Consider the following 13,201-nt stretch of genomic DNA (forward strand, 5'->3'; position numbering starts at 1 on the left):
GCCTACCTGCCCTGTAACCCAGAATACTTCTCTGGATGTACCCAAACAGGTAAGTATGAATGTGCCCCCAGGAATATTAACAAGTTTATTTACAGTAGACAAATGCTGGAGATAACTAAGAAAATGCAAAAACGGAGGTAAATTCATATCAGGGAATACCACACAGCTCTACAACCAAATGAGACAAAACCTCTAGGAGATGGAGAGTAGCCCCAGCAAACACGGCACTGAGCCCAACCAGACAGCGAGGGCACAGTTGCTGGTGTTTTGTCAGATGCCATGAAGCCGGCTCTGAGTCGCAGTCACCCGGTGGACACAACCCTGCCGTCCCTGTGCCGTCTTCACGGCTGTTATGTCTGGGTCTGTTGTTGCAGGCGCTGTGTGGGTCCATGTCGTTCAGGTCGTCCTCTCTGTTGCTGACCCATTGGACCAAGCACGCGACCCTTTGCTAGGAACTAGTCTCCCCTGCTAACATGTCCAAAGGAGGTGAGATGAAGCCTCACGATCCTGGCTTCTAAGGAATGTCTGCTTGCACTTCCTCCAACCACAGATTTTTTTTTTTTTTTTGGCTCCTGGCAGTTCCTGGTCTTTCCAGATTCTTCGCCAATACCCTATTTCAAATGTGTCACTTCCAAGTACACATCCTATAATGGTATTGGTCAAAACAGGAATCATGTTGGGGGCTTGGAGTTACTGACTAAGCATTATAGGCAGCATATGTGTCCCAAAGCAAAGCAGTTCCAAGTGGAAACTAAATCTATCATTTACAAATGAATTTATGAAGAATCAAAATTAAAAACAGCAGCCATTTTTCGGGAAGACCCAAGAGACTGAGTAAAATCTAATTTAGATGATCTAGATATAATCCCAAGAGAGCATGACTTCAACTTAAAAGGCTCAGCAATTTCTAGGTTTGTTCCCCAAACTTCCATATGCATGCACTATCTCCAGCCACAACATAAAAATAAAAAAGCAGAATGGCTTGCTAGGACAACCACTCTAAGTAAGCACATTACAGGGATGGGGTGAGGGTGTGCTGCTATAGCTATCACTTTAAAACGCCCTGCTTTCCATATAGAACTTCCAAGACATTGTATATAGTCTGATTCATTAACCCCTCAAAAATAAAAGAACTGGGCTCAAGTCGAAAGCAAATGTTTTGAGAACGATGATGGCAACAAATGTACAAATGTGCTTGACACAATGGATGGATGTATGGATTGTGTTAAGAGTTGTATGAGCTCCCAATAAAATGATTTAAAGAAATAGAAGTAGAAAAAAGAGCTGTAAGAGACCCCAATAAAATGAATTTTAAAAATAAATAAAACCTTAAGATCATGAAAATACACCTTGAAACTTAGCCAATCATTCAATCTTGAAACAAAATCAAAAGAACATGTCTTTCAGGCATCTCCTTCATAATGTAAGCTGGTAGTGACAAATGAACACACATCTCAAAATACAGCGATGATTCATTGCTAATTGGGAAAAGTGAAATAGGAGATACTATGTCTAACGTCTCAGACTGACCAAGAGTAGCATGTCTGAGACTCAGTGCTGTGAATTTATTTGGTGTGTCCTTTTTACCCATAGCCTTTGTTAACTCCCACCAAATGACTGGGTAGGAGCGTATAAGTAAGCTGCAGAGGACACCATCTCAGGGATGGGTCCGTTCTGCCATTCCCTGGGTATAAAGGGAGCCATCCCAGAAGCAGGACGAGGGAAGCAGGAGGGTAGAAAAAGAACAGCGGAGAATGAAGTGCAACTGAGAGGCCCGCGTGCAGAGACGGAGACAGAGCGGAGAGCCCTGCAAAGACCAAGACACAGAGCTGTCCCTGCCCACAGACCAAGTCAAGGCCAAGGCCAGGAACCAGGGAGAGGCATACCTGCTACCGGGGCTGCGAACAGAAGAACGGTCTCCTTCCTGCTTTCTGACCCTAACTCACTGCAACCTGCTCACTTCCCGAATAAGTCCCCATCGTGGTTGAGTACCATCTGTGGGTTTGTGTGGCCATGACCATGGATCACCAAACCCAGCAGGTAGGTCGAGTGTCATGGGAGAAATGAACGGTGTCACAGTCAGTTAAAGAAGGTTGGAGTCCATGATGGACAGCTGGCCCCTGGGGTGGACTGGGATTAAAAGGAAGGTGAATAGATATATTCATAAAGCATGTTGGGGGGTAGAGGCAATCTGACCTCTCCCTCATAGGTTACACATTGGCCTGCTAACCAGAGGGTCAGCAGTGCACTATCATCAGTTGCTCCTTAGGAAGAGCTAGGGCTTTCTACTCCCATAAGCAGTTATAGTGTCAGTTACCTCCCAGGGGCCAGTTCTAACCTGCCCTACAGGGCTAGACTGAGTCTGACGCAACTCAAGGACAGTGAGTTTTGAGTTCTCATTTTCATCCCTCCTCTCGCCGGAGGAGGGCAGGTGTAGGCCCCACACCATTTTCTCAGGTGCTATCGCTTGTTAGCGGAGCGTTCTTATGAGCTGCTGACAGCCCTCTAGGTTAGTAGCGCCATTTGGAGGACAAATCATTAGAGCAAAACTGCAAACACCAGTCACTGGCCTCGAGACTGTGTTACTGGGAAGCACCCTCGAGCACACATCCACAAGGAGAAGGATGCAAATTTTAGAATTGCTTGAAATAGGGGCCAAAAAATCTGGAAATGTGTGTGTGTATTAGACTGGGTTCTCTAGAGAAACAAAAAAACAGTGATGTATATAGAGAAATTTATACTCCCCAAAAGTGGCTCACACAATTGTAGAAGCAGTAAGTCCAGTCCAGTGTAAGTCTATGTGTCAGATGTTAAGCTGAAGGCTTCTCAACTCACGAAGCTGCAGGGGCCGATGAACCAAGAAGCAGGAAACCAAACAGTAAGAATGAGCTGACATGTGGAGTGGAATCCCAGGCAGAAACCAACAGGAGCACCCACATCTGGAAGATGCCATGCCTGCCTTTGGCATTGCTGGCATTTCATCTGGGACTTCATTAAATAACTAAAAACATATGCATGCTTCATTTGCTCATGGGCTAAAACTGGACTCCTAGAGAGCTGTGAGTTTTAGGAGTAGCCTACGTATTTCAAGGCAAAGGTTTAGACTGCCCAATTCCGAACGCTACCTGCCAACCTTCCTTCCACGCAGCCATGTCGCACCTCTGCCATGCAAGACATCATTGTCATTTGCTACATCAGTTATCCGCTATAACGTCTTAAAAGCTGCTGTAACTGAAATACCACAACTGAATGGGTTTAACAAACAGGAATGTATTTTCTGACAAGGTAAAGGCTAGACGTCCAAATGAAGGACAACAGCTCTACAGGAAGGTCTGTTGGCTCTGGAGGAGGTCCTTGTCACCTGTCAACACCTAAGGGCCCTTTGTTCCTGGAAGATCTCTATGTATCTTGGTATCCATCTTCCCTGAGTCTAGGAGGTTCTCAGCAAAGTGACCTTGAGTCCAAATGTCATGCTCTACCCCCAGCTTTTTCATCTTGGTGCTATTGAGATCCCCCCTCTCTGTCTGCTTCTCTCTTTTATCTCTTGTCAGAAGAAAGGCGAGACAGGCCACACTCCAAGATACATCCCTTTACATGGATCAGGACTTGGACCTCAGTAAAGGTGGTGACACTTCAGTCTGAAGGAATGAGACCAAGGCTGCAGTGTGGATGGGGTAACGATCGGGTTTCCCAGTGCAATTTCCAAAGGACGGCCGTTGCTGCCTGTGAAGAATGAGCAGGTGCACTGTGGTGATAAATATTTTTCAAAACCTTGGCACAACTTTCTCCATCAATGCACTTGTCAGTTTTCTGAAAACGTCTCCAAAATAAGCCCCAGTAATCATCCGTGTCTTTCAAGAGAGTTTATTGAGATGACCTCTTTGATCCTAAAGAAAACAGTCACCGTCACTTCTGAGGGGACCTCTCGGCCTTGAATTTACCTGGCCCAGCAGCTCCCCCTGGAAGCAGGGCTTTGACTGAACCTCTTTTTGAGATCACCCTAGAAAGACTGAGAAAGCGGCAGCCCCTCACAGCTCACAGACATGTTTCAAATGCTTTGTTTGGGATGCACCTCTGCAGGTAGCAATTCTTTTTAACTGGCCCGGGGATACAACCTGACCCATGACAGCAATATACTAAAGCAAGCATCTAAATTGCTGAAGGCTACCTCCTGAAGCCCAAGAGAAGCTCCGCCTACCTGGCACATCTCTGGTCAGGAACTGTGAATTGGTCTCTAGCTCCGTCATGAACATGTTCATTGATTACAAGTTCTTACATCCAACGTTGAAATTACCTGCGAGTTGCTTATGGTGCAGTCGCTTGAAGTCTCCATAGTTCTCTTAGGTTCTGCCTCATAGCTGCCTCTTTTAATGTTTCATTTCCCCCTTTCTGTTCTAAAAAGAGAAAGTATCTGTTACATTGTGTAGATAAATCCGTTTCATTTCTAAAATCCAGGATAAGGATTCTCCACCCAATAGACGTAAAACAGATGCGTGCAAAGATGCACTCTTATCATCACGAGTCCTGAGAGAGAATAAAAGCGTTTGAAAATTATGAACTTTTAATTAATGTATGTGTTTTTAAGAGCCTCCCTGGCACTAAACATATTTATTTTCCCAAACTTGTCAACAATGTTCACTTACTGTTGATTTAGAGCAAGAAATGTCAGTTCCTTTTATGGAACTCCAGTAACATTGACTCTAATGAGAGTTCCTGATCCTGGGCTTTTAAGGTGTCTCCGCCAAAACGTAGCTAAGATTGACAACCTCCCAGAGGTTGACCTTCTTATTTCCCATTCTTACTTTTTCATTGAAAATATTGCACGACGGCAGTTTGAGTGGCCAGGCTTTTCATGGTGCTTGGGCACACTGTCAACGCGCATGAAGCACAGTCAAGGGATCGAACGGCTTTACGCAGAGCTGCTGGACAAGGCCTCTCTGACGTGTTGAAGAGCAAGGAGGTCATTTAGAGGCCTGACCCAAGTCCTGCTATTTTCAATCGTTTCATACGCCTGTGAAAGTTGGACAATGACAAGGAAGACTGTGGAAGAATCACTTGAATCGTGGTGCTGAGGAGGAATACTGAAACCCCACGGACTGCCAGAAGGACAAACAAGTCTGTCTTGGAGGAAGTACAAGGAGAATGCTCCTTGGAAGCTCATCTCCGCTTGGGCTTGTTGTCAGGAGGAGAGCCCAGGCCCTGGGGAAGGACAGCATGCTCGGCAGACTGGAGGGGCCGTGGAAGAGAGGAAGTCCCTCAACAACCTGGGTGGACCCGGTCACTGCCCCAGTGAGCTCCAACGGCACAGTGGTGAGGACGGTGCAGGCCCGGGCAGTGTTTCCTTCCGCTGTGCACGGGGTCGATTTGAGACAGAACCGACTTGATGGAACCTAACAACCTTTTGGGATGGACATGGGGTTTGTTTGGTCAAGTACCTAGCAATTCCTTGTTAAAAATGGGCGCTTTGCTTCCTAAGACCTAATACTGCCTATTTCTATAATACTTCAAGTCAAATTCTCTAAACTGCATGCATTGTATTTTAATTGGCTGACACACTGCCGTTCACATTACTTTTTCAGGAATGATTTTTAAATGTACTGGTGAGCGCCTTACTTACATGTTCCACACCACCATTCAGTCCCTCAAATAGGGTTCAGCATGTTGACCTCACTCTGGATGTGGCTCAGGCCGACACCATGAAGTTCTAATATGGGCAAGGATTGTGATCACAAAGCAAACCAGACTCAGAACAGCCCGGAAGAATCCAAGCTGGTCAGCCACCTGGGCAACCAGACACCACAGAACCGGATGAAAGGCTGCTACCCACCTTGACCGAACCTGAGAATCAGCGCCCCCACTCCCCTTACTTGGCAACCAGTGTTTACAGACCCTGCTCAGAAGACTTTGCCTAAGCCATATACTGGGATTCTACCAAACACTCCCACAATGCAAAAAAAGGGCAGGGCTTAAAAACTGCCAGAGGGACTGTCCATATGGTCTCATCTGATGAAATGAATCAATAGACATTGACTGCACAGGGACCTACCTAGGCCTGAGACCTCAACACAGAGCGCAGGGCAGCCACGCACCTGTCCACTGCCCTCCAAGCCTGGGGAGGCTGAGACTTACTGTGGCTGAGGAAGGGGAGTAGAAGCAGTCAAGGGGTTAAACTTAAAAGCGCCCTCCCCCAAGGGGTCCCAAGCTGGTGCCAGGAGAACCAGGGTGCCTGCACCAATCCTCCTCAACCAGAGGCATCAGTAAGCAACTGCCCTCAGCCCTGAGATTCAGATTCCTGTGACTGGTTGAGTCAGCCTAACCGCTGTGGTTTCCGTACCAGATCTCGGTGAGATGGATCCTGTTTTTTGTAAAATTCATCTAGCTTGTTTCAACGGTCACAGATAAAGATCTTTATTGCTAATTCATCTAGCTTGTTTCAACGGTCACAGATAAAGATCTTTATTGCTTTCACAGACTGAAACACTGAGGCTGCTTATTTCCTTACCATAGCCCTGCGTGAATGAATGAATACAAGGGATTTATCACCGAGTGGGGGGGGGGTAAAACTAAACACATAAAAAGTCTGATCCGATGATAAGAGAAACCAAGGGATGCAGAAGGTCGTGGATTACATGGTGAGTTGGTTGATTCTTTGGAATTCGAGGGTCTTGAGGAAGGAGAGGTGCCCTGGTGGCACGGTGATTAAAGCACGCGGTTGTCAACGGAAAGGTCAGTAGTTCGGCAGGTCCAAGAAGCCCCTGCAGGGAAAGATGAGGCAGCCCGGTATCCTTCCAGGTGAGCAAGCAACTGCGGGGCAGTTCGGCTATGTCCTGTGGGATCTCTACGGCTTAGACTTGACAAGAACGGAAGTGGGAGAAGTGATCAAAGGTTACCTCGCTCTTTAAGAACAAGCTGGATTTGGGCACCATGGACGGTGCGGAGAAAAGAAACCCACGAAGGAGCTGGAGCCGGCGAGCGGGCGGGCCGGGGCGGGGTCAACGTCTGGGAGGCTCTGCCCCAAGAAGGCGCCCTCAGAGGGGACCAGGGTCCCGGGGTAAGGAGGAAAGGAAGATGGTGGGTGCACAGGAGGCAGGGGAGCGGGGAGAGGTGGGTGCAGAGAGGAAGTGAGGCGACGAAGCGCGGTCCCCTGCAGGTGGGGGGTGGTGAGTAAGCCGGCGGAGGGGGGCTTGGCGTGGCGGCGGGGTGGGGTGGGGTGAGGAGGAGAGGTGGTGGGTGGGAAGGGCACAGGTGTGTGGGGAGAAGGGGTCTCAGATACAGGAAAGAGTTTGGCAAAGAGAAAGAGAAAGGCATGATTGGGGGGCGGGGGGCACAAGGGGTGGGTCACGGAGGGCCAAGCGCCCCTCCAGGATTACCAGCGGGCGCTGGGCATCTGCGGACCCCCAAAGTGGCAGGAGACCTCGGTCCTGCAGCTACACCGCCCAGCCTGCCCGCTGGGGCACGGCTGCAGGCAAGGACCTCACCTGGCGCTTCACGTCTCAACGTGCGGTCCGGCGCCCGCTGCACGCCCGGAAACCCTACCTCTGGCCCGTGGCTCCTCCGCGCTGCCAGCACCCGCCCGCGCCCCGGGCGCACGGTCCCGCCGCCCCGCTCCGCCCCGCCCCTGCCCTGGGCGCGCACGGACCGGCGCTGAGCGCGCAGCGAAGGCCCCACCCTCGCGGGCCCCCGCGCGCAGACGCACTCCGGCGACCCCCCAGGTGGGGCTGACCCCCAGCTCCGCCGCTCCGGTCGCTCCCGTGCACTCGCGTCCCCTGCGTGGTGGGCGTCCCACCACCCAGGCGATTAGGGCGCTTGCGAGGTAGTGCAGAGGCTGGACCCCACCCTGGCACGGGGGGGGGGGGCGGGAGGGTCTGGATTGCGCCACCACCCCCCTTGTAGACAACGAAAATGGAGCTGAAACCCCGGTCCAGGAATCGCACCGTTCCCCTTCCCACTTCCCTTTCCTGTTGACGGAGCAGTCATTTGGCGTTCCTGTCCTAAGAGGAAATGTGGGGGGTTTAAAGTAAAATACGAAAGATCAAGAAATAACAGTAAAATAGCTAGGCACGCTATGCCCTTGGAGGGGGGTGCACTCCCACCGCAACCACGAGGAACGCCCTTTGTACGAATGGCGAAGAGTTGGGGAGCAACTAGGACAGGATTTGCTGAAATCTCCGTGAGCTCACCCCCACAGCGCGCCGTTCTGAGAGGACCTGGCCTGACCCAAGCACAAGACTCGCCTCTAGGGCAGCAGACGCGGTTTTGATGTCGTGTGGGATGGTTGGACAGACTGGACACAAGAACCTCCCAAATAAAGCCAAAGTACTGGCTGAGTTATCCAGCAAATAACTTTTAACCCGTGAAATGCCCTCCAATCTGCAGTGCTGCTGAGAGATTTGGTAACAGACAGGAGCCCCGACAAATCGTTTGATTAACTGTGTAACTATCAAAAAAAATGGTGGGGGGGAAGCTGGTTGAATTTTTTTTTTTTTTTTTTAGTTCAAGGATCGTTTGTTGGCCCTTAGGAGCGTTTTCCAGTCCAGTCTGTTGGGGCACCACGCCCTGGCCCCAAAGTCCACTTTCAGCACTCCATTCTCCATTGCCACTCCATTCCCTTGCTGTTTCGCTGCACTCCCCCAGTGCTTTGCCTCGGTGTGGTGGGATCAGGTAAGGTGCAATTCCCACACTGGGTCTCCGGTGCTGTCCCCTGTATCGCCCTTAGTCACTGGGGGGCATCACGTCTCATAGTGGGGCCAGCCATGTTGTTCTCGCAGCTGGTTGACTTTTAATCTTATTCTTAAACAGGATTTAATCTCACACCAGAGACTCCAGAGGCTCTCAGTCTGGAAGGATGGTGTCCCGGAAATGGATTCAGTCCCACTCACCTCAACTGCTGATTGGGTTGAAGTTAACGTTCACCTCAAACCACCTAACCTAATCTTTCACCTCACTGGTTAAGGATCCCTCCAAAATCTGTATGGTTCTTCTATGAACAAAATCCAAGGTACAATCATTTTTATTTTAATAAATCACTTTATTGGGGGCTCTTTCAGCTCTTATAACAATCCATACATCAATTGTATCAAGCAAATTGGTACATAGGTTGCAGTCATCCTTTTGAAAACCTTTTCTTTTCACTTGAGCTCTTGATATTAGCTCTTTTTGTCCACCCTCCCCCGCCCTCATGAGTCCTTAATAACTTATACATTATTATTTTCATATCTGGCACCACTGTATATTTCATCACCCATGTTTCTGTTGGTCATCACCCAGGGTCGTGGGTGGGGGGGAGTGTTATTCACTGATCATTGAAATTGGCTCCCCCCTCTCACCCCCCACCTTCTCCCTACCCTCATGGTATCACTTCTCCCATTATTGTTCTTGGGGAGGTTATCTGTCCTGGATTCCATGTGTTAACAGCTCTTATCTGTACCAGTGTGCATCCTCTGGTCTAGCCGTGTTTGTTAGGTAGAACTGGGATCATGATAGCGGGAGGTGGAAGCATTAAAGATCTAGTGCAGCGGTTATCAACCTGTAGGTCTAGACCCCTTTGGGGGTCGAACCACTCTTTCATGGGTTGCCTAACACCATCAGAAAACGCATAAATATTTCAAAAGATATAATTACATATTGTTTTGTGATTAATCACTATGCTTTAATTATGTTTAATTATGTTCAATTTGTAACAATGAAAGTACATCCTGCAGATAGTTCATCCAGCCTGTCCTATTCAGACAGACCTGTGGAGTCACTAACATGCACGAAAACTAGACAGAGGAAAACAAAGCAACAGTATACAACCAGACAACAAAACAACAAAAACAAACCACTGACAAAGAACAGAATAAAACAGTTCACAAGAGAAAAGCTTGTAGTTAGTTCAGGGATCGTTTGCTGGCCCTTAGGAGCGTTTTCCAGTCCAGTCTGTTGGGGCACCACGCCCTGGCCCCAAAGTCCACTTTCAGCATTCCCTGGGGACCTTGCCACTCCATTCCCTTGCTGTTCCGCTGCACTCCCCCAGTGATTTGCCTCGGTGTGGTGGGATCAGGTCAGGTGCAATTCCCACACTGTGTCTCCGGTGCTGTCCCCTGTATCGCCCTTAGTCACTGAGGGGCATCATGTCTCATAGTGGGGCCAGCCATGTTGTTCTCTCTGTGGACTGGCTGCTCTACTCAGGAACATCATCATCACGGCCTGGTGGGCCAGGCTGTGCTCCACACTCTCCTCCTGCCCCTTCATCTGCTATCTGGAGGAAAAACAACGGGACCGACAGTTTTGGGGGGACTTGGGGTGGGGGGTAGGGGGGGGTAAGGAAGTGGTGTTAACAAACCCAGGGACAAGGGAAAAACATGGGACCCCAAATGGTAGAGAAGGGGGAGTGGCAGGCCTGGTGGGAAATGATCAAGGGTAAGGTTGCTTAGAGAAGAGGTATACTCTAGCCCAGGTGGCGATGAAGCATGGTAGTAGGGCAGGAGGAAAGTCAAGGGAGATGGAGGAAAGAGCTAGGAGTCAAAGGGCATTCATGGAGGTCTAGACAAAGACATGTACATGCAAATATATATAGGAGGATGGGGAAATAGATCTATGTGTCTATATTTATAGGTCAAGTATTAAGGTGGCGGAAGGACCTTGGACCTCTACTCAAACACTCCCTCAATGCATGAATACCTTCTTTTATTAAATTGGAACTCTATGATGCTCACTCTCCCGACACAACGGCTGGAGCCAAAGTGTGTGAACAAGTAAATGTGGTGAAGAAAGCTGATGGTGCCCGGCTATCAAAAGAGATAGTGTCTGGGGTCTTAAAGGCTTGAAGGCGAACAAGCGGCCATCTAGCTCAGAAGCAAATAAGCCCACATGGAAGAAGCACACCGGCCAGTGCGATCACGAGGTGCCCAAGGGACCAGGTATAAGGCATCATGCAAAAAAAAAAAAGATATAAGTGTGTGTATGTATGTGTATATATGTGTATATGTATATATGTGTATATGTATATATGTATGTATATATATGTATATATATATCATATTAAATGAAGGGGGAAGTGCAGAGTGGAGACCCAAGGCCCAAGTGTCGACCAATGGAGATCCCCTCATAGAGGGGTTTAGGAGAGGAGATGGGTTAATTAGGGTGTGAGGTAGTATCGATGAAGAACACAGCTTTCCCCCAGATCCTGGATGCTTCCTCCCCCCAACTACCATGATCCGAATTCTACCTTGCAGGGCTGGATAGGACAGAGGCTGTACACTGGTGCATATGAGGGTTGGAGGTACAGGGAATCCAGGGTGGATGATACCTTCAGGACCAAGGGTGTGAGGGACGATGCTGGGAGAGTGGAGGGTGAGTGGGTTGGAAAGGGGGAACTGATTACAAGGATCCACATGTGACCTCTTCCCTGGGAGAGGGACAGCAGAGAAGGGGGGAAGGGAGACTCCGGATAGGACAAGATATGACAAAACAACGATGTATAAATTACCAAGGGCATATGAGGGAGGGGGGAAGGGGGAGGGAGGAGGGGAAAAAAAGGACCTGATGCAAGGGGCTTAAGTGGAGAGCAAATGCCTTGAGAATGATTGGGGCAGGGAATGTATGGATGTGCTTTATACAATTGATGTATGTATATGTATGGATTGTGGTAAGAGGTGTATGAGTCCCTAATAAAATGTAAAAGAAGAAAAGAGAAAAAAATGATTAGGGCAAAGACTGTACAGATGTGCTTTATACAATTGATGTATGTACATATATGAACTGTGAAAAGAATTGTATGAGCCCCAATAAATTGTTAAAATTAAAAATAAAAAAAAGAAAGTACATCCTGCATATCAGATATTTACATTATGATTCATACCAGTAGCAAAATTACAGTGATGAAGTAGCAACGAAACTAATTGTATGGTTGGGGGTCACCACAACCCGAGGAACTGTATTAAGGGTGGCAGCATTAGGAAGCTTGAGAACCACTGAACTAGAGGAATGTTGTATGTTTTATGTTTTATTGATGCTACAGTGCACCCTGGCTGGCTCATTCCTTCCTGTGACCCTTCTATGAGGGGATGTCCAATTGTCTACATTGGGTCTCCACTGTACTCTACCCCCGCCCCCATTCACATCAATATGATTGTTTGTTTTGGGTCTTCTGATGCCTGATACCTGATCTTGTCGACACCTTGTGTCACACAGACTAGTGTGCTTCTTCCATGTGGGCTTTGTTGCTTCCCTGCTAGATGGATGCTTGTTTAACTTCAATCCTTTAAGACCCCAGATGCTATAATTTTTTATAGGTGGGCACCATCAGCTTTCTTCGCCACATTTGCTTATGCACCCATTTTGTCTTCAGCGATCGTTTTGGGAAGATGAACATCACAGAATGCCAGGGTATTAGAACAAAGTGTTCTTTTTTTTTTTTTACTTTTTATTAGGGGCTCATACAACTCTTATCACAATCCATACATATACATACATCAATTGTTTAAAGAACTTCCATACATTCTTTGCCCTAATCATTTTCAAAGCATTTGCTCTCCACACAAGCCCTTTGCATCAGGTCCTCTTTTTTCTACCCCTCCCTCCCCACTCCCCCATCCCTCACGATCCCTTGATAATTTATAGATTGTTATTTTGTCATACCTTGCCCCATCCGGAGTCTCCCTCCCCCCCCCCTTCTCTGCCATCCGTCTCCCAGGAAGGAGGTCACATGTGGATCCTTGTAATCAGTTACCCCTTTCCAACCCACTCACCCTTCACTCTCCCAGCATCACCCCTCACCCCCTGGTCCTGAAGGTATCGTCCACCCTGGATTTCCTGTGCCTCCAGCCCTCATATGTACCAGTGTACAACCTCTGCCCTATCCAGCCCTGCAAGGTAGAATTTGGATCATGGTAGTTGGGGGGAGGAAGCATCCAGGATCTGGGGGAAAGCTGTGTTCTTCATCGGTACTACATTGCACCCTGACTGACCCATCTCCTCCCCTAAACCCCTCTGTGAGGGGATCTCCATTGGCCGACAAATGGGCTTTGGGTCTCCACTCTGCACTTCCCACTTCATTCACTATGGTGTATATATATGTATATACATACACACATATATATACATATATACACAGACTCTTTTTTTTTTTTGCATGATGCCTTATACCTGGTCCCTTTGGGACCACTCGCTCACTCAGGCTGGTGTGTTCTTCCATGTGGGCTTTTTTGCTTCTGAGCTA

At 48.4% G+C, this 13,201-nt stretch overlaps 1 protein-coding gene across 4 annotated transcripts in view; it reads right to left on the bottom strand.

The window, feature by feature from the left end:
- The window catches only part of PRMT2 (protein arginine methyltransferase 2), a 30,914-nt gene extending 22,651 nt beyond the window's left edge, over positions 1-8,263 (bottom strand). Inside the window, exons 1-2 of one of the 4 annotated variants that reach the window (XM_075542167.1) lie at positions 8,181-8,263; positions 4,295-4,394 (exon numbers count right to left, since the gene is read on the bottom strand). In XM_075542167.1, the coding sequence (XP_075398282.1) occupies positions 4,295-4,333 (39 nt within the window). In that variant the 5' untranslated portion in view covers positions 4,334-4,394; positions 8,181-8,263. Of the gene's footprint in view, positions 1-4,294; positions 4,395-7,478; positions 7,585-7,723; positions 7,869-8,180 lie in introns of those variants that run through there. The other 3 variants (XM_075542168.1, XM_075542166.1, XM_075542165.1) reach the window with 3 other exon arrangements.
- Between the last annotated feature and the right edge of the window lie 4,938 nt (positions 8,264-13,201).

This window comes from Tenrec ecaudatus, chromosome 2, assembly GCF_050624435.1.
Source record: "Tenrec ecaudatus isolate mTenEca1 chromosome 2, mTenEca1.hap1, whole genome shotgun sequence".
Taxonomy (NCBI): Eukaryota; Metazoa; Chordata; class Mammalia; order Afrosoricida; family Tenrecidae; genus Tenrec; species Tenrec ecaudatus.